The sequence below is a fragment of the Bufo bufo genome, chromosome 5 (assembly GCF_905171765.1).
Source record: "Bufo bufo chromosome 5, aBufBuf1.1, whole genome shotgun sequence".
Lineage (NCBI taxonomy): Eukaryota > Metazoa > Chordata > Amphibia > Anura > Bufonidae > Bufo > Bufo bufo.
In genome coordinates, this window is record NC_053393.1 from 11,444,643 (window position 1) to 11,469,668 (window position 25,026).

General features: G+C 46.2%; 1 protein-coding gene across 1 annotated transcript in view; it reads left to right on the plus strand.

Moving 5' to 3' along the window:
- The window catches only part of LOC121002849 (cytochrome P450 2F2-like), a 332,030-nt gene that overhangs the window by 287,866 nt on the left and 19,138 nt on the right, over nt 1–25,026 (plus strand). The window contains exon 8 of the mRNA XM_040434460.1: nt 10,063–10,204. Coding sequence (XP_040290394.1) covers nt 10,063–10,204 — 142 coding nt within the window. The remainder of the gene's footprint in view (nt 1–10,062; nt 10,205–25,026) is intronic.

The following is a 25,026-nucleotide window of genomic DNA, read 5'->3' on the forward strand; positions in this document are numbered from 1 at the left end:
TGTGCTGGCGGCCATCTTGGGTCCTGGGTTTCTTGTAGCCTTCCACCCTGCGGCTCCTCCTTCCCCTGGGAGGAGCTGGATGCCTAGCTCATATATATAGGAGGTCTGTGGCTTCAGTTCCTTGCTTGGTCCTCTTGTGTTCACATGCTTCTAAGACTGCTGCTGCTTCTGGTTCCTGATCCTGGCCTCGTCTGACTACCCTGCTGGTTCCTGATCCTGGCTTCGTCTGACTACCCTGCTGGTTCCTGATCCTGGCTTCGTCTGACTACCCTGCTAGTTCCTGATCCTGGCTTCGTCTGACTACCCTTCTGGTTCCTGACCTCTGGCTTCGCAAAGACTCTGCTCGGTTTCACCATCCGTTTGGACTTTTGCTTTACAGCTTTATTTTCAATAAAGCCTTCTTATTTTCTCTTATCTCTTGTTGTACGTCTGGTTCATGGTTCCGTGACACAACCTCACACCCAAGGGCCCCACAGACCTGAGTCAGATACTTACTCCCATAAAATGGTTTATCCCCAATGACCACGGTCCCACCCCGCCTCCGGATTTACATCACCTATCCAACAATCGCTTACAATTCCCCCCACCACCTTTTGCTCTCCCCCTACCCCAGCGCTGCAACCTGCCATTCCCAGCCCAATGCCCACCTCTGACCCCCGACCACGGACTCCCGAACACGCCACTCTCACACTCAATCATTCTGCTCTCTCTGAAGATTCCCTTATCACCATTCAAAACCACAGTATTCCCGGTACCTTCAAACCTCCGGACCATCAGCAGAACTGCTCCTCAATCACTGTCCACAACATCAGCAACCAGGATACCACTGAAGCAATCAATCAACACTCATCATCTTTTTTACCCCTCCCCGGGGCCCTGACCCCGGAAGCAACATATGCCTTGCGGCATCCATCAGGGACAACCATGATTACCGACTTCTTCAGACCAGTCCCAAACAGAGGAATAAAAAGACTAATAAGCCTAGAAGAGGACGACGAGGAGGAAGAGGCAGAACAACAACAGACAGAAAAGAAAACCAGGGCCATCCGGAAACAGAGTCCCAAACGGAACAAAACGAAACATCAGTGAGGATCTTCAACCTCTCATCACACAAACCCAATGAAGCAGAAATAAGCCTGTTACAAAAGGGGTTGTCATTTTGCCCAAGTGGGAAGTTCAACGAATTCGATCTTTTCGTTGACCTCAACTCTTACATCCGAAAATTAACATTAGCTAGGCACTTCGAAATTCAATCCTCAAAACCAAAAATCATCGAACAAACAGGTACCGATAGTACAGAACCTGACGAGACCAAAAGAGCCATCACTACAGGATTAAAACCCAAATCCACTTTCAATCCAATATACCATAGGGGGAGCCACATTGAAACTTTCTCTGCGCTCGTAACAAAGGACCTTAGAACCATCAATAAAGATCTAAAAGCACCAAATAATCTCAACAAAAAAGAAAAAATCGCCCTCAAAGAGCTCATGGATAATAACTCCATCATCATCAGAAATGCCGATAAGGGAGGCGGCATCGTGATTCAGGACCGCGAGGATTATCTGGCCGAAGCATACAAAATTCTAGAAGACATAAACTACTACGAAACCCTATCTCACAACCCCCTAAAAGATGACACCAAAAAACTATTGTCTCTTCTGGAAAAAGCGGAATCACAGGAAATACTAACCAAAAAGGAGAAAGAATACATCACCATAGATCACCCCAACCTGGCATTGTTTTATCATCTACCAAAAGTACACAAATCTATCCATAAGCCACCAGGGAGACCCATTATTTCTGGCATCTCCTCACTTACATGCAATTTATCACATTATATCAACATTTTTCTACAGAAATATGTCATTCAACTACCCTCCTACCTGAAAGATTCCGCCACTCTAATTACCCTCCTCAAAAGGGTAAATTGGAAAAAATCATACATTTGGGCCACGCTTGACGTTGCCTCATTATATTCAAACATCCCACACAATACAGGGATAGACGCCATACGACAGTATCTACAAAAGGATGTGAACCTCCCAGCCTCACAGGGACAATTCATTCTGGATGGCATCGACTTCATCCTCAAACACAATATCTTCACTTTTGAGCACAAAATTTACAAGCAGACAAGGGGGACCGCTATGGGGACGCGATTCGCGCCTAGCTTCGCAAATTTGTACATGGGGGTCTTCGAAGACCAATTCATTTTTAATGAACACCCTTGGCAAGACAAACTGGTTTTCTACAAACGTTATATTGACGACTTGCTTTTGATCTGGGACGGTAGCCTAGAGGAGGCCAACAATTTTAACAACCATCTAAACAACAACAACTTCAACCTCACCTTCACAGCCAATTACTCCGAAACTTCTATAGAATATCTGGACCTAGTCCTATCCACTAAAGAAAACACCATCGAAACGAAGACTTTTTTCAAAAAGGTAGATGGAAACAGCTACCTGGACTACAGAAGCGCGCACCAAAAAAAAATAACATCCCATTTAGCCAATTCAAGCGGATCCGTCGAAACTGCACAAAAGATGAAGATTTCAAACTACAAAGTCAGGTGATTGAGAAAAGATTCCACAACAAAGGTTACCCATACGGCGTCGTCAAGGCAGCGCTACAGCAGGCACAGAAATATACCCAGGAGGACTGCCTACCGTCAGATACCAATCACCAAACAAACTGATCTAGACACCACTAAGAAATACAAGACGTCCTTCATAACCACGTTCAATACCAACCACACGACCCTGAGGAATATACTTAAGAAACACTGGCAGATACTACAAGCGGATCCTTTCCTAACAAAACATATACAACCAGAACCACACATAACCTTCAGAAGAGCCCAAACAATTAAAAATCTCATTGCTCCCAGTCGCTTGCGCACTCAGAAGAAACATCCTTCACCTACTTTGAGCCTGTTCCCCAAAGTGCTGGGAAGTTATAAATGCGGACACCGTAGATGTAAGTGCTGCCTAAACATCTCAAATCGGACCACCAAGTTCTCCAGTAACGTGACAGGAGAGAATTTTGAAATAAAGCACTTCCTAAATTGTTCATCGACATACATAATTTATTTATTAGAATGCACCTGTGGATTACAATACGTTGGCCGGACCACCCTCACTCTCAGAGAGAGGATGAACAAGCACCGCTGGAACATCACGAACGGCTTCCTCAAACATGGGGTGTCCCGACATTTTTTGCAGGCACACAACAAAGACCCAGGAGATCTCTCCCTATTACCCATCGAAGAAATCCCAGCCACCCATGGAAACCGCTACCAGAAATTGAGGAGAAAAGAAATGTACTGGATATTCAAACTACAAACCATAGAACCATACGGCCTAAACGAATCGCTGGAAACCAACTGTTTCTAAAACCCAGATCACTGTTCTCCAAATCTCACCACTTACTCCACCTCGCACTCTCCTCTCAACCCCTACCTTCCCACCCCTCATCACACCGCAGCTTCAACACGTCCACCCCGATCTCCATCCCCTCCTCAGCAGCTCCACCCTCTCTCATCATAACACGCCATGTCCATACATAACACACACACCCCCACCCCTCCCCGCCCCCTGTACCAATCTTTCCCTTCCCTTTCCCCCCCCGCCTTGCCACCACACTCACCATTACCTTCCCGCCTTGCCACCACACTCACCATCACCCCACCGCCACCTCCCTACCCCAGTTCATTTTCCTTCAACACCCCCTTATCTCCACCACTACATCCCATCTCCCCGCCTGCCAACCCCTATGCCATTCTTATCCCCCTCTGCATGGTCTAGCCATACCACACATTACCCACACACCAATCATAACACCATATCACATGTCCCACTACCACCCCACCACTCCCACTACCAACTTATCACCCATCCTGCCACATAACACCACTAAACACTATATGCATGCCCTAGCCCAACCATACAATCTGAAAATACACCGGCCCTCGTATCACATCACGTCCAACATACACATCCCACTACACCAACCCCAACACCACACATTAGTACACAGTGCTAGCCCTTCAATTCCCCTTCCCCTCCTGCGCTGTCCATTTCATCCCCGTTGCATCACATAAACACACCCCCCTGCTGTCCAGCGCTCGCCGAGCGGCATCCCCTGACGTCACCACCCCGCCTTCAGCAGACCAGCTGATTGGCGCCGCGAGCAGAGAGAACTTTCCCGCCTGACGTCACAACCCCGCCACCCGATATTCAAATAGCGCGCGCTCACACACATGGTGAGCGGCGCCCCTAGCAACCAGATGCACCAGAAGAGGCTCCAGGTAAGAGGCTCACCGGCATACACCAGCAGCGCAATCATGATAATAGACACTGCACCCACTAAAAAACGTTTTGGCCATCTCCTTCCAACCACTCCATAGGGCCAAAAATTTATTTATTTTATTTCACTTTATTCAATTTCATTTTATTTTATTTAAATTGCCTTCATCACCCACCACAGGTCACTCACCCTCCCCATCCCCTCGCTGCCAGCCATAGCCCTCTCCCTCAATGCTTTATATACCACACATATATACATCAATGCCTCATCATACCCTCTCCGCTCAATAAGAGGTTCGCCGGAACAAACCGGCATACACCAGCAGCACAGTAATATTTCAATTCAAAGCGCCCACCTCATATCTTCTTGTAATGGCCGGCCACCCGCTCCATTCTCCATCAGATTACCCCTATGGCCAAAACTAAACATCATACCGCAGCCACCACAGGTGGCAGGGTATTGTACAAGTATGCCACCACCTGCTGGTTCAGGTCCTGCTCCAGGTCTAGCTGCTGCTGCTAGGCAGGTGAAGAAAGTTGCTCATCAGTGACTCTAGACTCAAGTTTCTGCTGATGGAGCTGGTACTGCTCCTACCCCCCCTCCCACAGCAGCCATTGCAGTAGACCAGACAGATTTTCAAGCATCTGTTCCAAGACATGAAGCAATGGAATGACGTTGTTCATTACGTAGTCCTGGCGACTGACAAATAACGTTGCCTCCTCAATAGTGATAAGCGGCAGGGGTCATATTCGAAATTCGCAATATTTCGCGAATATTTTGTAGAATATTCACAAATTCAAATATTCATTATATTCTCAGATTTTTTTTTACTCGAAAAAAATCGACAAGATAATGATCGCGTAATATGCAAATTTTTGTAATGCGAATTTTCGTAATGTAAATTTTTGTCGCAAATTTTTCAATTGCCGAGCAAAAACATGCTTGTGGGCCAATGAGTCATAGCACTATATCAAATATATTAGTTTTTTTCAAATATTCGTAATATTCTAAAACAAGTATATATAGCAATATATTGAATATTCGAAAAAAAACTAATATAGAGCAATTTAGCTAATATAGTGCTACAATAATTTTTTCCTATAGTTGAATTTTTTTTCCAATCTGAACTTCCGATGAGAAAAAAGACAAAGAAGATTATAGCACTATATTAGCTAAATTGCTCTATATTATTTTTTTCAAATATTCGCTATATTGCTATATACCGTATTCTTGTTTAAGAATATTACGAATATTCGAAAAACTAATATATTCGATATAGTGCTATATATTTGTTTTTCAGAATATTCATCATTTTTCCCATTTAAAGTCATGATTCCTCCCTGATTCTTGCTTGTGGGCCAATGAGTCATTGGCCCACAAGCATAAAGCAGGGAGGAATCGTGTTTTTACTCGGTAATTGAAAATTTGCGATAAAAATTCGTATTACGAAAATTTGCAATATAAAAATCTCGAATATTTGAAATTACGAATATATATCACTATATTCTAAATATTTGCGAATTTTCGAAGTACCTATATTTGCAATAAAAATGTGCAATTCGAATATTCGTGATCAACACTACTCCTCAAAAGGCCTGAGCAAATGGCAGGTGTAACGCCTAAGCTGCCATTGGCTGCCATCGAAGTTACACAGGGGAGTTCTCCTGTTCGCTTGTCTTGCAGATGGGTGGAAGACTTCAGCAAACTGCTTGACAACCAGATTGAACACATGTGCCATGCAGGACGCATGGCTCAGCCCTCCTTGACGCAGCGCCGACACCATGTTCTTTCCATTGTCGGTCATCATGGTTCCGATTTTGAGTTGTCGGGGAGAAAGACAGGATTCTATTTCTTGATGAAGGATACGGAACAGTTCCTCCTGTGTGTGACTCAATTCGCCCAGCGCATGCAAATGAAGTGCAGAACAGATTGACACCGCCGTGCCCTGCACATGTGAAATGCTGGAGGGGCACTGTAAATTTTCCCTGCACTGGAGGCTGAGGACACGATGAAGGATGTTAAAGGGGATATTAATTATTGGTATTTATGCAAATCTCAATAATTAATATTCATAAATAGGCGTGAGTCGTCTTATGATAGCTCCGCCTATTTATGCCTTACTTAACAACAAATTGCTACTGATTGCCTTACGTTAATCACTAAACTAGCTGCATGCGCCTTACTAACTACCGCTAGTAACCACACGTTACACAATAGGTATAAATATTACAGTATTTATTAATCCTTACAGAACATAACATACGTAATACACTAATAATACAGTACCAACAATATACTACAACTATTGCTGCGGCGCCTTACTACTACAAAGGAATATTTATGTTTATAACTATATATATCTATATCAAGGGAATAGGTATATATAGTTATGGCAACACACAGCAATGTAAGTACACACACTATAACACACTATTACGGTACTAACTACACTAACACAGTCCCAAGTCCTCCCCAGTATCTAACTATAATACACATACATACACTTTACCAGAAGCCCACCCAATCCTGTCAATATACTCTCCCTACGGGGAATAACAAGGGGTAAATACAGACACTGCTGCTGCTGGGGTAAGCAGGGCAGCCAGAAAGGGGTATCAGGGGTAGCAATATACCAGGGTAGTGGGGAATATGAGGGATCCTGGGGGAACACAGGGGGATTAGGCTCAGGGCAGGGGAAGGTAAGGGTTACCAAGGGTTACAGGGGGAAACCAAGGGAAACAGGGGCTATAGGGGAACACAGAGGTTGGTGGTGTGAGGGTTAGGGGATAAGGGTTAATGCAGGGAATGCAGGGGAATCAGGGGATCGTTGGTAGTATAAGGGTTAAAGCAGGGAATGCAGGGGAATCAGGGAGCAGGGGATCGTTGGTGGTATAAGGGTTAATGCAGGGGAAGGTAGATATGGCAGGGGATAATATATATATATATATATAGTTGGTGGTATAGGGAGGGTTATATACTCAGCGTTAATATGCTCGTTGTCCAGGGGGGCTCGTTGGTCCAGGGGATGCCTCTTCTCCGGGTGGACTTACCTGACTGCTGAGTGGAGCGCTGCCGGTCTATTTAAACTTGGCGGCGCCCGCTCGCAGTTCTACTATTGCCGCCGTGCGCATGCGCACCGCCGGCTTTAACACGTGGACCGGCGCGGTGATATGACGTCACCGCGCCGGCCCGAGGATCACAGGATCACCGCGCCGGCCCGAGGATTACAGCGCCGGAGGTCAGCCACTCACAGGGGCATGGGAACTCTTTGTTCCCATGTCTCTGTTAGGCGCACCATCTCCGGCCGGAGATGGTGACAAAGGGCAGAGGATCTTATTAATCCTCTGTCCTTTGTAGAGGCCGACGCTGGACATAATTGTCCAACTGTCGGTCTCCTCCACCCACCCAGCAGGCGTATTTCGGCGGGATTCCGGCCATATATGCCCATAGATGCTTGGGGCACATCTAGAAGCATTATATTCACATAGGGGTAGGAATAAGCCCTCCTATATTATAGGGGCACATATACATCCATAGATGTCTGGGCCACATCTATAGATATATATGTACCCATACCCCTGAAACATGGCTTACATACATAGAGATACATGCTGCCCAGGGGGCACACATACATCTCTATATGTGCAACACATCCCAACTGGACGGGCCCAGGAGAAGGGCCTATATATATATATATATATATATATATCAGGGCCTATATACATATATATACCTGAATATGCCACTTCTCTCAACAAAGGATGAGGAGTCAGAGGCGGACATTGTCGCAGGACCAACGGCATGAGAACATGTAGGCAGAAACGGCGCCACCTGGCCAAGTTGCTGGTGTGGCTGTGCAGGAACCACATTCACCCAGTGGGCCATAAAGCACATGTATTGTCCCTGACCGTAGTTACAACTCCACACATCGGCACTGCCGTGCACTTTGGCAGATAATGACAAGCTCAAGGACTGGCCCACCTTCTGTTCTACATACGTGTGCAGGGCTGGTACTCCCATTTTGGCAAAGAAATGACTCGGCTCAAGCCATCAGTACTCTGAAAGGTGCAGAGTCCACCAACTTGGCCTGGAGCACATTCAGCTTCTGCGCTGTTGGATTAGTGCATGCATACTGTTGTTTCTTGGCAATCACTTTGGTGATCGATTGCTGACGATATGACTGATGAGGAGGAGGAGCAGGAGCATCAGGACCAGCAGATGGGAAGGACAGACAGCTCCCTTCGGCTGAGGTGGTGGAGCCTTTACTGCCTTAAATCGGGTACATGCCACTGGGTGATGCAGTGGTTGCTGCATCAGGCTGGACCGCCACATTGGAGCCAAGGATTCTCAGCCTACTTTATGGTGACGCTGCATATGTTGATGCAGGGTCGAGGTTTCAACATTGGCACCCTGGCCACGCTTTATCTTCTGCCCACAGATTCTACAAATGGCCATGTTCACCTCCTCCGGCAGCTTGACAAAAAGCTGCTACACCGCTGAGTAGGTGTCACGGTCCCTCCCATAACAGAGGTGGGAAGATTCTGAGAGATTGGCGGCACGTGAGGGTATCTTACAGTCTCTTTGATTCTCACCTTGCAGTGTTGTCGTTTAGTGATGACCACACATCTTGGCAGGTGCAGCTCATGGTCATTACTGAGGCTATTTAGTTCTGACTAGTGTTGAGCGCAAAAATTCGAATCGCGAATATCGCCACTTCAAGAATTTGCGATATTTAGAATATAGTACTATATATTTGTATTCACAAATAGGAAAGTTGCCTACCCCTTAGTGTTGATCGCGAATATTCTAATCGCTAATTTTTATCGCGAATATATTAGATTGCCGATTTTCACAATCAAGTAAATAATGACTGGAGATCACGAATTCTCGAATTTGGTAATTAATGGCGAATATTCGACCAACAATTTTGCGAAATATCGTGAATTTGAATATTGCCTATGCCGCTCATCACTAGTTCTGACTCACACTGCTTACCATGCGGTTGATATTTCCTGCTTGGTGTTGGTTGAGCTGATGTGTTGTTCCTGTTGATCTCCTGCTCCTCCATACTTCTTTAAGATAAGTGCATTTTGTTGTTCGCTTATGTGTTTTGTAGTCAAGGCCTCAGGGAGACGCTGGTTCCTTCATCGGAAAAAGAACCAGTAGTTTCATTCTGCCACCGTTCCTAGGGCTTCCAGGGTCTCCAGGGCTTAGGTTACGGTGTATGAGTATTTCCACCTTCAGGGTCTACTCATACTGGCAGGAGTCAGGGAGAGGTCTAGAGATTCCTAGGAGGTCACCATCCCTCTTCTTAGCTTTGAGGCCAAGAATCTGGTCTATTTCCTTCTGTGTGTGTTCTGGTGTTAGCCCCTCCCCATTAAGTGTGACAGTAGGTGATTTTAACCCCAACACTCCGCACTGACTGACTGCTACCACCGCTGCTTCTGTGAACCCCTGCACCACTACTTTCTGGGCAGGTAGGCTCCTGAGAAGCGGGTGGTCTACCCTGGGCACGTTTGGCTCCCGACCTCCCACTGCTGCCACTCTGCTGACTCCCGGCCACGCTAACGACTTGCTGGCTCCGCTGCTGCCTCACAGAAGGTGAGGGTGAAAGCTGCCCATTAATTTCACTCTAGTTCATGCCTAATATCTGACTAATGGTAGAAAGTATAATAAATATGGAATTCATCTACTCTGCAATCCTCACAACCAAGACACATTTATATAACACATGTCCTTTCCTATTATCAGGGAGCCACCGTGATTCCCTTCCTCTCATCCGTCCTGATGGACCCATCTCAGTGGGAGACTCCGGAAGTATTCAACCCCGGGCATTTCTTGGATGAGGATGGGCAGTTCCGCAACAGGCCAGCCTTCATGTCTTTTTCAGCAGGTAAGTGACAGAAGACACTAAGATTCAGATAGAAGCAAAGAGAAACAGAGCGAACATTTAGAGATGCAGAAGCTTTGTAGACATGAAGGTCTTCCCCTCATGCATTGTACGTGGTTTTTTTATATATTTATTAAAGGGACACAGTCACCTGGATTTTACTTCTCCACAATTTACATTAAAATATACTAGTATTACTGCCCTGTGTCTTTTATTTGGTCTATTAAATCGGTTTTATTAATATGCAAAGTACCTCAATAAGGAGCCCAAGGGGACGTCCCTCCGGCCGTTGGAACCCAGCCGCACCCATTACTTCGGAGCCCAGCACCGCCCCATTGCTAATTAGTTCACTGCTCATCACGACGTAATATTTGTGTGGCGCTCATCTGTGCAGCTGGCGCATGCGCAATGAGTTCTGTGAGGCCAGTGGTAGGACTATGTACTCATCACGGGCATCTATGACCCTTTTGATGCAACCCATATTATCTTATTGGCCTTGGCAGCAGCTGCCTGACACTGGTTTCTACAGCTTAGTTTGCTGTTCACTAAAATTCCTAGGTCCTTTTCCATGTCAGTGTTACCCAGTGTTTTACCATTTAGTATGTACCATCTCCTGTATAACGTTAGCGCATCCGAAATATCAGTGACATTCAGTGTAATTTTTTTACCGCTGGTGACAGCGCTACATCTCATGTATAAAGTTTTCGCATCCTAAAAATCTGTGACGATAATTGTTAATTTTTTCGTAGCGCTGGTAACAGCAACATTTCCTGCGCTACATCTCCTGTATAACGTTTGCGCATCCAAAATATCTGTGGCATACACTTACAAAATCTGCGCTACTGTACGTGTGACATGCTTGCAAGCATATATACCATTTAATATGCTCAAGGCTATCAGTAAGGGACGGGGAAGTGGCAATGCTGCTGATGGTGCACGCAGAGGCCGTGGCCCTGTGTGCGGTGAAACTGTGCCTGCTGCCAGAGCACAAGAAACACACTCATCCATGATACCTAGCTTCAAGTCCCAGTTTGCAGGGCGGTGCAGGACACCACTCTCGACGTCACACAAGTGCGACCAGGTGGTCAGTTGGATTGCAGCAGATAATGCTTTCAGTCGGTTAAGCAGCACCCTGTCTTCCACAAAGTCCAGTTTCAGTAGCCAAAAGTCTGGTCAACAGAATCCTCACCCTGATCTTCCTTCCTCCCAGCATGGAGAGTCTAGGCAAACAAGTGATCACACACTCTGATATTCCGAGATGCTCTTTTCATCACCATTCCTTGATTTGGGCCTCTCGCCAAGCACGCTTGAAGAGGGACATGAGGAGATCTTGTGCACTGATTCCCAAACTCTTGAGCATCCACAGTCAGAAGGAGATGACCGTGGGGAACGGCAATTAGTGTTTCACGAGGTAGATGATGATGATGATGAGACACAGTTGCCATTAAGTCAACGGCAATTAGTGTCTCAAGAGGTTAATGATGAGGATGAGACACAGTTGTCAATAACTGAGGTTCTTGTTAGGTCAACAAGTCAGGAGGATGACCAGAGTGAGGAAGTGGAAGAGGAGGTGGTGGACGATGAAATCACTGACCGAACTTGGGAAGGTGGCAAGCCCAGATAGGACAGCAGTCCAGAGGGGGAGGGATCCGCAGCACCGCAACAGGCTGGAAGAGGCAGTCGGGTGGCAAAAGGGAGAAGGCGGGCCACACCAAACAGGCCCGCAACTGTTCCCCTGAGCACCCCCTTGTGGAAACTTCCCTTGCCAAGAGGTAGGTGTTCCGCAGTCTGGCGCTTTTTTGAGGAAAGTGCGGACGATAAAAGAATTGTCATTTGCAACCTGTGCCGTACCAAAATAAGCAGGAGCGTGAACACTAGCAACCTCACCACCACCAGCATGATTCGCCACATGGCATCAAAGCACCCTAATAGGTGGGCCAAACGCCTGGGTCCACAATCAGTGTCTGCGGGTCACACCACTACCTCCTCTTCCCCTGTGTTACATGCTAATCCCCTGTCCAAGACACAGGCCCAGATGCCTGCCGCCCTGCACCTGGACCTCTGCAAGCACCATAAGCTAGCACATCCACTTCTGTGTCTCAGCGCTGCGTACAGATGTCCATACCCCAGGCCTTTGAACGAAAGCACAAATACCCTGCCAGCCATCCACAGGCCATAGCATTAAATGCACACTTTTCCAAATTGCTGGCCCTGGAAATGTTACCATTTAGGCTTGTGGACACTGAGGCTTTCCGCAGCCTGATGGCGACGGCGGTCCCTTGTCCCCAGCCGCCACTCAGAGGCGGCTCTTCCATTAGGCCACTTTGGCCGCCGCCTAAGGCCTCACGCTGGTGGGGGCCTCGCTTTGGCTCCCACCCGACACCGGCGCAAGTACAAATTGTACTTGTGTCGGATGGGAGCATCCTTAAGTCAAAACATTCGGGGCTTGAGCTCCAGTGCCCCGAATGCTATTCTCCCCCCCTGGTACATCATACCACGAGACCCGCCGTGGGAGGTCACGGGTCTCACGGGATTGTGCGCAGCAGGACGGGGTTGCGCTCTGAAGTTTCACTTTAACTACTTGTAGACCACCGGATGACTTAAAACGTCTCTGCCAGGATGTTCCTGGATGTCCTTGCCGAGTACAAGGTGGGCGGCAAATTACATAATATGAGGCACTAGTGTGTGGGCAAATTTGTGAGGCAGTGTGGGGGGCAAATTACTTATTGAGGGGCAGTGTGGGGGGCAACTTACTTAATGGGGCAGTGTGGGGGGCAAATTACTTAATGGGGGGCAGTGTGGGGGGCAAATTACTTAATGGGTGGCAGTGTGGGGGGCAAATTACTTAATGGGGGCAGTGTGGGGGGCAAATTACTTAATGGGGGGCAGTGTGGGGGGCAAATTACTTAATAAGGGCAGTGTGGGGGGCAAATTACTTAATGGGGACAATGTGGGGGCAAATTACATGATGGGGCAGTGTGGTGGACAAATTACTTAATGGGGGGCAGTGTGGGGGGCAAATTACATGATGGGGCAGTGTGGGGGACAAATTACTTAATGGGGGCAGTGTGGGGGGCAAATTACTTAATGGGGACAATGTGGGGGCAAATTACATGATGGGGCAGTGTGGTGGACAAATTACTTAATGGGGGAAGTGTGGGGGGCAAATTACTTAATGGGGGAAGTGTGGTGGGCAAATTACTTAATGGGGCAGTGTGGCGGGCAAATTACATGATGGGGCAGTGTGGCAGACAAATTACTTAATGGGGGCAAATTACATAGTGTGGGGCAGATTACATAATGGGGCAGTATTACTAATGAGGGCATTCTAGAAGGGAATTACTATTGGTGGGACTATGAGGAGCACTATTACTATGGGGGCACTATTATTTCTTCAGGATAGTATTTGGGGGTATTGGGGGGCACAGCGAGCAGCAGGATAACACTGTGGGGACTCCAGGTTGGGGGATGATGATAGAAATGTGAGGAAGCTAAGATGTCTGTGTGTCAGACTCTGCAGAGACGAGGCGGCTGAGAGAAGTGTCCGGACAGAATGGAGAAGACGATGACAGAGAAGATCTACATCCGAGGAGACGTCACCTGGAGGCCCTGGATGTGACAGGTATATGCTGCTGTATAGCAAGTACAGCAAAATGCGGTGTGTGGGGGAGGGTTGATTTAGAGAACTGGGCCAGGGTTAATGCAAAGTGTTAATATGCACTGTGAATATAAGCCCTGTACTGTGTTGTCACTGTGCATATTAACCCTTTACTGTGATGTCACTGCATATTAAAGGGGTACTCCGGGATAGGAAAATAAATCCCCTATCCAAAGTATAGGAGATAAGTGTCTGATCGGGGGGGTCTGGCCGTTGGGATCCCCCATGATCTCCTGTATGGTACTCCGGATCTCCTTGTGCCCGGAGCGGTGGTCAACACTCCCCCTCCATGTATCTATGGGAGAGCAGCAGATACAGCACTTGTGTATCTCTGAGTCTTCCATAGAGATACATGGAGGGGGAGTGTTGACCACACCACTGCTCCGTGCGGTGGTTGACACAGCTTATTTCTTGAGGACTGAGCCGAGGTGCCGTACGGGAGAACACGGGCATCCCAACTCCCAACGATCTTCGTGGGGGCCTCATGTTTGAGTTTCGCCCAAGGCCTCACAAAGTCTAGAGCTGACTCTGCAGGCACTATTTTTCCCGGTGTGCTGTACCCGCTTTACACCAGCATGTGTCCTAACATCACCCGTGCCTGACCAACGCAGTTATTTGGAAGGTCCACTTAACGACTGACACATAAACAAGTGCTTTTGGCCAGGGATGCTACATTACCCTGACGGCACGCTGGGTGAAAGTTGTGGAGGCCGGGAGCAAGTAGTACCCTGGGATGACACAGGTGCTACTGACGCCAAGGATTGCGGGCCCTACTTCCATCAAGATTTCCGCCACCACCTACATTAGTGGCTGCAACCCCCCGTTTTCCTCCTCCACCTCCTCTTCCACTTCCACTTCTGAATTCTCATCTTGCAGCACCAGTCACCCATCAGTCAGTAGCTGAAAGCAGTGTAGAACTGCAGTGAGGAAGCAGCAACAGGTCGTACTGAAACTTATTTGCTTAGGTGACAAACAGCACACCGCCGCAGAGCTGTGGCAGGGTATAAGGGACCAGACTGAGCTGTGGCTCTCGCCACTCAACCTACACCCAGGCATGGTTGTGTCTGATAATGGCCGTTACTTGGTGGCGGCTTTGGAACTCACACAGATACCATGCCTAGCCTACGTGTTCAACTGAGTGGTTCAGCGGTTTCTCAAACACCTACCCCAATTTGCCTGAGCTACTGGTGAAGGTTCTCCCTCTGTTTGCCCATTTCCGAAAGTCATCTGCAGCTGCCGCCGGTCTGGCGGTTGCAATTGCCAGCTCACCGACTGTTGTGCGACGTGAGCACGCACTCGAACTCCACGTTCCACATGTTGGCCAGGCTTTGTGAGCAGCAGAGGGTAGTAGTGGAATACCAGCTGCAACATGGTCGTCACTCGTAGCCTTTCCAGTGAACTTCCGCTCTTCACAAGCGACGAGTGGGCATTGATGTCTGTCCTCTGTGAGGTTTTACGCAACTTTGAGAAATCAACACAGATGGTGAGCGGCGATGCAGCTATTATCAGCGTAACCATCCCACTTCTGTGTCTACTGAAACGCTCGCTGCTAAAAATAAAGGCGGACGCTTTGCATGTGGGAGAGCTGGAAATGGGGGAAGACACATGGTTCTTCTCAGCACGAATTAGATGATGAGGAGGAGGAGGGAGGAGCAGGAGATGGTTGCCACCGCTACAGAGGGTAGTACCCATAGCAGATGCACAGCACACATGGCTGACTTTATGTTATGCTGCCTTTCCCGTGACCCTCGCGTTATACGCATTTTGGCCAACACTGATTACTGGGTGTTCACCCTTCTCGACCCCCGCTACAAAGAGAACTTCTCATCTCTCATTCCTGTGATGGAGAGGACTAGCAAAATGGTGCAATACCAGAAAGTCCTTGTGGAAAAATAGCTCCAAAAATGTCCAGCTGACAACACTGGCGGCAGAGTACGTAGTGCCTTGGGCAACCAAGGAGGGGAGACGAGAGTATCACACAGCAGTTCCAACAGAGGCAGGGCAACACTGTCCAAGGCCTGGAAAAATTTAATGACACCCCACCAGCACCCTCACCCTGATGCGCGGCCTAGTGTCACAAGGAGAGAAAAGTTTTGGAAGATGGTGAAGGAGTACACAGCAGACCATGTCAGCGTCCTCAATGATCCCTCAGTGCCTTACAACTACTGGGAGTCCAAGCTGGACACGTGGCAGGAACTGGCGCTCTACGCCTTGGAGGTGCTGGCCTGCCGCCAGTGTTTTGTCAGAGAGGGTATTTTGTGCTGCTAGGGACATAATAACTGATAAACGCATCCGACTGTCAACTGAAAATGCTGACAGGTTGACTCTTATAAAAATGAACAAGACCTGGATAGCCCCTGACTTCTCTACTCCACCAGAGGAAAGCGGCTGAACATAAAGGCACTTTAAATGTGGCTTTTATGGTGTATTGAATACACTGTATTCTCATGCACCACTTCCATCACAAAAAGGGTATATAGTTCAATCTTCCTTTTCTCGTCCTCCTCCTCCTCTGTCATATCAACATGCTTATTAGGCTGCGCTCGCTACTAATGTTTTAGAGATCAATAGCAGACCCTCACCCATAATTTTTTAAATGGTCAGATCAGCAGCAGACCCTAACCCATAATTTTTTAGATGGTCAGCTCAGCAGCAGGCCCTCACCACAATTTTTTTAGATGGTCAGATCAGCAGCAGACCCTCGCCCCTAATGTTTTAGATGGTCATATCAGCAGCATGCCATCGCCCCTAATGTTTTAGATGGTCAGCTCAGCAGCAGACCCTCACCCCTAATGCTTTAGAAGGTAAGATCAGCAGCAGACCCTCACCCCTAATTTTTTAGATGGTCAGCTGAGCAGCAAACCCTCACACCTAATGTTTTAGATGGTCAGATCAGGGAATGAAGGAATGACGTCACATAGGAACGCTTGTAGTAACCATCCGTAAGCTTCCCCCGCGTGCACTAGCTGCCGGCTGGAGCTGCGCAATTGCAGAGGGTTAAAGCAGAAGACGCCAAGGAGAAACACTATCTTCAGAGAAGAAACAAAAACACCATTAGAGAAATAAATACACGCTCGCTACATACAAATATAGGTATGGACATAATTATTTTTTTCTGGTGACTTTTGCAAACTTATAATTACTGTTGTTTCATCTGCCCAGCGCGGGAAGCTCTTGTGCTTTTATAAGGTAATAACTATCTTTTGAGTTATTACTATCTATTATAAAAGTAGAGAAATTGAAATTTGGAAATTTGGTATTTTTTTATAAATAAAAATGAAATATTTTGACTCAATTTTACCACTGTCATGAAGTACAATATGTGACGAGAAAACAGTCTCAGAATGGCCTGGATAAGTAAAAGCATTTTAAAGTTATTACCACTTAAGGTGACATGTTAGATTTGCAAAAAATGGCCTGGGCAGGAAGGTGAAAACTGGCCAAGGGTTGAAAGGGTTAAGCAGGGGGGGGGCATGGATCAGTTTCACACAGGGGCCCCATGGATTGTGTGTACGCCACTGGTCTGGTCTGTAACATATACTACTAGAAAGCTTCACAGTTTAGCAGCTTTTTCACATGACCCCTCCCTTGGTAGGCCTAGTAACCCTTTCAATCTCTCAAAATCTAAAACCAGATGGTTCTCCATCATGGACACTTTGAAAATGCTGGGAAAAAGAAGAGTGTTTAGATGCCCCTATGCCCTCTCTGAGATCACACTGGAGCCTGGACAAGAGAGTACACTGACAGCAAACTGGGTCAGTTCCAGCCACTGTTCCAATCTGCTTGCCAAGAAGTCCATTGACTTAGGGAACATGGTATGTGCCAGAGAAGGCCACAGTCCAGACAGAACTGGACCTGTTTGTTCACCAAGTATGCCTCCTTTTGCTGATTCGCATCAACCTTATGAGGTACATGACAAAAACTGCTCCATCATGTTCATGAGACTGAACTGGCTGCTGAAACAGCTTCATCTACTTGTGGTCACTGAGACAGCGAGAGGTGCGTGACTGGGTGGGGAGTTATAGTGCCCTGGATCAGGAGTACTTTGAAGTCTGGACATTTTTGGACATTTGCTGTTTCCCCTTGCATCCACTTATACTGTTTAATACTGTGTAACTGCATTTTATATGTATGTTATGATACAGGGTGGCCCATCCAAAAGTAGCCCTCCTGCAGTGATAGTATGACAAGATGTGCATTGGGTCAACCTGCTGATGGCAGTGGAGTTAGTGACACCGGCACGACTTGCAGGCAGGCCTACTGCCACCTCCTCTACTCCTCCTACTCCATCCTCTTCGATAATCTCCTCGGTCTAGTCCTCTTCTAAGGGGGATGTCACAGCACAACGGGAATCTAACTGGGGAAGAGGTGAAAGTAATCCTCCTCCTACCACGACCACGGCGGCAAGGACAGGACGCTTTACAGACGTGTTGTTGATGGAGGACATGAGGAGCTTTTTCAGTCCTACACATCGCCACAGCCCTTCGGGATCCAGCCTTAGAGAACGACTCGACCGACAGGTAGCAGACTACCTCGCCTTAACTGCAGATATCGACACTCTGAGGAGCGATGAACCCCTTGACTACTGGGTGTGCAGGCTTGACCTGTGGCCTGAGCTATCCCAGTTTGCGATAGAACTTCTGGCCTGCCCCGCTTCAAGTGTCCTGTCAGAAAGGACCTTCAGTGCAGCAGGAGGCATTGTCACTGACAAGAGAAGTTGCCTCGGTCAAAAAAGTGTTGATTACCTCACCTTCATTAAGATGAATGAGGCATAGATCCTGAAGAGACTGACAGTGGGGGATACGTTTGACTAACAATGGGCCTGATGACATGCCTTGGACTCAAAATGGTCCTCACGCTGCTGTATTTAATGTCTGCATACCGGATGACTTTCGTGAATTCTCCGCCACCAACTAGGGTTCAAGCCGCAATGTTTTAGTCACCTTTCTGGCTGGAAAACATCAATTTTTCCGGCCGCTGCTACAACAGCGGCTGCAATAATACCATTATTTTTCAGGCATGTGTTCATGCCTAATTTTTTTGTCCTCTGGTGCTGCACTGTGGCTGCAAAAAAAAAAAAAGGCACATACAAGTGTCAATTCCCCTTCTTGATCGTTACCTTGTTGTGGTGAAGGGGCTTGTTGTGGTGAAGGGGCTTGCGTATCACAATGAAGCGATCATCACCTCTATGAGTGTGTTGGCAATGTTGATACACCCCAGATGATAAAGCCGTTGATTCATTATGATCAGACCAAAAGCGATCGGCTGGATAATTTTTCATAGAAAAAACATAAATTTTCTTTTTTTTTTCTTTTAAGTTGTATGGGTTTTTAATACATAATATAAAAAAAAAAAATAAAGTCTCTTAATAGTTTATTAGAAATAATGCAGACAATTTAAAAAATACCCATCAATTCCAATACAAAGCAAGTACAAAGCTCAGAACTAAATTATACCAGGATGTCGTAATGGTTCGTTAATTCGACAATGGTTAATCAATTCAACACACGTCCCCGGATAGGGGACGTAACAGGGATTAAACTGATAGGAATAGTACTAGTTAAGACACCACTCATATAGGGTGTCACAGCACATTGCTCCGTGCACGTGCAGTGCCCCAACTTGGGAGTAAGAGGACCGACCAAGCTGCTTTTTCCATCTCCCGGTTCCTAAAATCAATTCAACACAAGTCCCCGGATAGGGCACGTAACAGGGATTAAACTGATAAGAATAGTTAACACACCACTCATACCGTGTGGCAGAGTACAGTGCACGGCGCACGCGCAGTGCCCCAAATTGAAAGTAACAAGAAGGACGCACACAGATAAATCACATTTCTGCAAGGAGTTTGTCAACTTTTGACAACTGTTTGCGGTTATCTAAAATCCATTCAATACACGTCCTGATAGGGGACGTAACAGGGATTAAACTGATGAGAATAGTACTACAGAAAATACCACTCATATCGGGTGTGAGAGTAAATTGCACGGCGCAGACGCAGTGACCGTGGATTCAAACAAAGGGGAGGGAGCCAGCGTTTTTTAACCATCTCCCCGTTCAAAAAATCAATTCAATAAATGGACCCCACATTGGGGATGTAACAGGGATTAAACTGATGAGAATAGTACTACAGAAAATACCACTCATATCGGGTGTGACAGTAAATTGCACGGCGCAGACGCAGTGACCGTGGATTCAAACAAAGGGGAGGGAGCCAGCGTTTTTTTAACCATCTCCCCGTTTCAAAAATCAATTCAATTCACCTTTCAGGGACCCTTGGTGTTGTACGTGGCTGGGTGGAGGAAGAAACCTTCAATGACATCAACGGGACATGGCTAGCTTGGTATCCAACCTTGTGCAAATGGGGAGTTTGCGGTTGGGCAAATGGACTGTTTGCAGTTGTTTGCGGTGCATTAAAAGGGGAGTTTGGTCTGTCAATGTCTGTGAAGCGGGCGTAACCCTTACACTACCTGATCGATACAACATCATACCTGATCGTATACACACACTGGATGTTTTAAACTACGTTGTTCAAAAAAATTTAGGATTGTTAGGTGATTTATGCCCTTTATGGATTAAAATCCAACTCTGCATCAACTATGTAATTTTCCATGGGAGTTTTGCCATGGATCCCCTTCCGGCATGCCACAGTCCAGGTGTTAGTCCCCTTGAAACAACTTTTCCATCACTACTGTGGCTAGAAAGAGTCCCTGTGGATTTTAAAATTCGCCTGCCTATTGAAGTCTATGGCGGTTCGCCCGGTCCGCCCGTTCGCGAACATTTGAGGAAATTCGCATTCGCTGTTCGCAAACTGAAAATTTTATGTTCCCGACATCTCTAGTCATACACAGATCCCCATAACAGTGCCATCCAGAGACCCCAATAAGAGCCACCCACAGATCCCCCATAAGTGTCACCCACAGATCCCCCATAAGTGTCACCCACAGATCCCCCATAACAGTGCGTCACCCACAGATCCCCCATAACAGTGCTCCATACACAGACCACAATTAGTTCGAAACCCACCAAAAGCACACCTTTTGGTTCAAAATATATTTTTTCTTATTTTCCTCCTCAAAAACCTAGGTGCGTCTTATGGGCTGGTGCGTCTTATAGGGCGAAAAATACGGTATGCCATTTTCCCCCCAACACTCCGCACTGACTGCCTGCTACCGATCTTGGCTGGGCAGTAGCTGCTGACTGTCCTCTCTTAGCTCGTCCTCACTGAAAAGTGGAGCCGAGCCTACGGCATATAATACTTCTCGCTCTCAGGGACCTGAAAATGACAGAAGAAAGTTCAGGGCCTCGTCAACTAAGCGTCGTGTCAGAGGATCTTACCGACTCTTGGTTGGGGGTGTCTTATGTCACTTGCGACAAAGTCGAAGACCTAGTCAACCATTCAAGCACCGCTGGGTTGCTGGTCAAGACACGACCGTTAGATGACACCCCCATCTTCTGCTGACTGCGACAGAAACATTGACTGTCTGTCTGACATACTGTATAATAAAATAATTAAATTAAAATGAAAATAATACCCCTCCAAAAAATGCTGTAGTACAATGTTACTTCACCGCTGAATGGCAATTAAGACATATATATATATATATTATTTTTTTTTTAATAAATTAACTCCCCCCGCCAAAAAAAAATAACAATCACAAATCACTGCAAAAGGAATACGTCTTAATTGCCGTTCTGCTGTGAAGTTACATTGTACTACAGTATTTTACGGGGTGTAATGAAGAGAAATAAACCTACGGTACTTCCTATTATCTGTTCTGCGGTGAATTGTGATTGATATTTTTTTTTTTGGGGGGGGAGTTTATTAATCAGAAAAAAAAATATGTCTTGCCATTCAGCGGTGAAGTTACATTGTACTACAGCCACTTATGTGGTGTATAAAAAGGAAATATCCATATGTGCCATTAGCCGTTCTGCGGTGAATTGTTATTTCCTATTTTTGGGATGTAGTAATAGGAAAAAGAGTACCTCTTAACGGTCAGTAGTACAATGTAACTTCACCGCTAAATGGTAAGACATATTTTTTTTTCTGATTAATAAACTCCCCCCCCCAAAAAAAAAATATCAATCACAATTCACCGCAGAACAGATAATAGGAAGTAGGTTTATTTCTCTTCAATACACCCCGTAAAATACTGTAGTACAATGTAACTTCACAGCAGAACGGCAATTAAGACATATTCCTTTTCCTATTTCTAAACCCCAAAAAAAGAAATATAACAATCACAATTCACCGCAGAACATCTAATGGGACGTACGTATATGTATCCTTTTTATACACCACGTAAATGGCTGCCGTACAATGTAACTTCACAGCTGAACACCAATTATGTCATATATTTTTTCCTTTTTTTTCCTATTTCTACACACTGAAAAAAGAAATATAACAATCACAATTCACCGCAGAACAGCTAATGGGACATACGTATATTTTATTTTTATACACTCTGTAAATGGCTGTAGTACCATGTTACGTCACTGCCGAATGGCGATTTAGACATATATATTTTTTCAGATTTATACTCCCCCCCCCCCCCCAAAAAAAATAAAAAATCACAATTCACCGCAGAACGGCAATTAAGGCTACTTTCACACTAGCGTTCGGAGCGGGTCCGTCTGATGTTTCATCAGACGGATCCGCTCCTATAATGCAGACGTTTGCATCCGTTCAGAACGGATCCGTCTGCATTATAACTTAGAAAAATTTCTAAGTCTGAAAGTTGCCTGAGCGGATCCGTTCAGACTTTACATTGAAAGTCAATGGGGAACGGATCCGCTTGAAGATTTAGCCATATGGTGTCATCTTCAAGCGGATCCGTTCCCATTGACTTCCATTATAAGTCTGGACGGATCCGCTCGCCTCCGCACGGCCAGGCGGACACCCGAACGCTGCAAGCAGCGTTCAGGTGTCCGCTCACTGAGCGGAGCGGAGGCTGAGCGCTGGCAGGCGGATGCATTCTCAGTGGAACCGCCTCCATTGAGAATGCATCAGGGCCGGACGGCTGCGTTCGGGACCGCTCGTGAGCCCCTTCAAACGGAGCTCACGAGCGGACACCTGAACGCAGGTGTGAAAGTAGCCTAAGATGTATTCTTTTTCCTATTTCTACACCCCAAACAAAGAAATATAATAATCACAGTTCACCACAGAACGACTAATGGGACGTACAGTACAGACCAAAAGTTTGGACACACCTTCTCATTCAAAGAGTTTTCTTTATTTTCATGACTATGAAAATTGTAGATTCACACTGAAGGCATCAAAACTATGAATTAACACATGTGGAATTATATTCATTCATAACTACTGTTGAGCGAACTTGTGCTTTAAGTTCGGCATCTAAAGTTCGGCTTCGGGTTATCGAAGAATCCCGTTATGGATTCTAAATTCCGTTATGGTCCGTGGTAGTGGAATCCATAACGGGATTCTTCGATAACCCGAACCCGAACTTTAGACGCCGAACGTTAAAACACAAGTTCGCTCAACACTATTCATAACAAACAAGTGTGAAACAACTGAAAATATGTCATATTCAACGTTCTTCAAAGTAGCCACCTTTTGCTTTGATTACTGCTTTGCACACTCTTGGCATTCTCTTGATGAGCTTCAAGAGGTAGTCCCCTGAAATGGTTTTCACTTCACAGGTGTGCCCTGTCAGGTTTAACAAGTGGTATTTCTTGCCTTATAAATGGGGTTGGGACCATCAGTTGCGTTGAGGAGAAGTCAGGTGGATACACAGCTGATAGTCCTACTGAATAGACTGTTAGAATTTGTATTATGGCAAGAAAAAAGCAGCTAAGTAAAGAAAAACGAGTGGCCATCATTACTTTAAGAAATGAAGGTCAGTCAGCCAGCCAAAAAATTGGGAAAACTTTGAAAGTAAGGGCTATTTGACCATGAAGGAGAGTGATGGGGTGCTGCGCCAGATGACCTGGCCTCCACAGTCACCGGACCTGAACCCAATCGAGATGGTTTGGGGTGAGCTGGACCACAGAGTGAAGGCAAAAGGACCAACAAGTGCTAAGCATCTCTGGGAACTCCTTCAAGACTGTTGGAAGACCATTTCAGGGGACTACCTCTTGAAGCTCATCAAGAGAATGCCAAGAGTGTTCAAAGCAGTAATCAAAGCAAAAGGTGGCTACTTTGAAGAACCTAGAATATGACATATTTTCAGTTGTTTCACACTTGTTTGTTATGTATATAATTCCACATGTGTTAATTCATAGTTTTGATGCCTTCATAGTCATGAAAATAAAGAAAATTCTTTGAATGAGAAGGTGTGTCCAAACTTTTGGTCTGTACTGTATGTAAAAATGCAAAATAACACACATCTGTGTTGGCTACCTATTCCTCCTTCGCCGCCGCTTCCACCTAGACCGCCACGTGAGCCTACACGGCCACATCTACCCATTCACCACCTCCTCAACCTCTACCTCCTACATCATTCCTAATTATTATTTTTTAAGGTCTTTTATGTTTTTTTAATTCATTTCCCTATCCACATTTGTTTGCAGAGCATTTGCCATGCTCTTAAGCACATGTTGCTGCCTTTTGCAGCCCTCTAGCTCTTTCCAGGGCTATTTTAGAGCCATTTTAGTGGCCAAAAGTTTGGGTCCCCATTGACTTCAATGGGGTTCGGGTTCGGGGTCAAGTTCGGGTCAAGTTCGGGTCCCGAACCCAAACTTTTTTTTCAAGTTCGGCCGAACCTAAATATCCAGGTGTCCGCTCAACTCTAATGGTGGCCCTAAGCCCTTGCTCACAGTTTGCTCCTCCATTAACAGTTCATTAACCCGTCCATTGAGTTTTGTGAGTTCCGTGAGGTGCGGAATGCTCCCCATCTTGTTGAAAATGAAACCAATGAAGATGAATGAAACCAAGCTTTGTCCGTCATGAAGTACAGCAATGGGTCCAAATGTATTTCGTTAATCATAGTCAGCAAACAAGTACAGTAATTTACGCTTTTTTGTTTTGTCAGATTCAGTTCCTGCACACGCGTTATTCGTTACGGTTTCAGGTTCAGAGATTTCTGTACTCGCTGACTTACTGTCATACATGATACACTAACTTGCTGGAAACAGTCAATGAGTTGATTTTTGGGGCTACTTGCAATCCTCTGCTGAATTTCATGCCCTCCTGATCGAAGGAGGC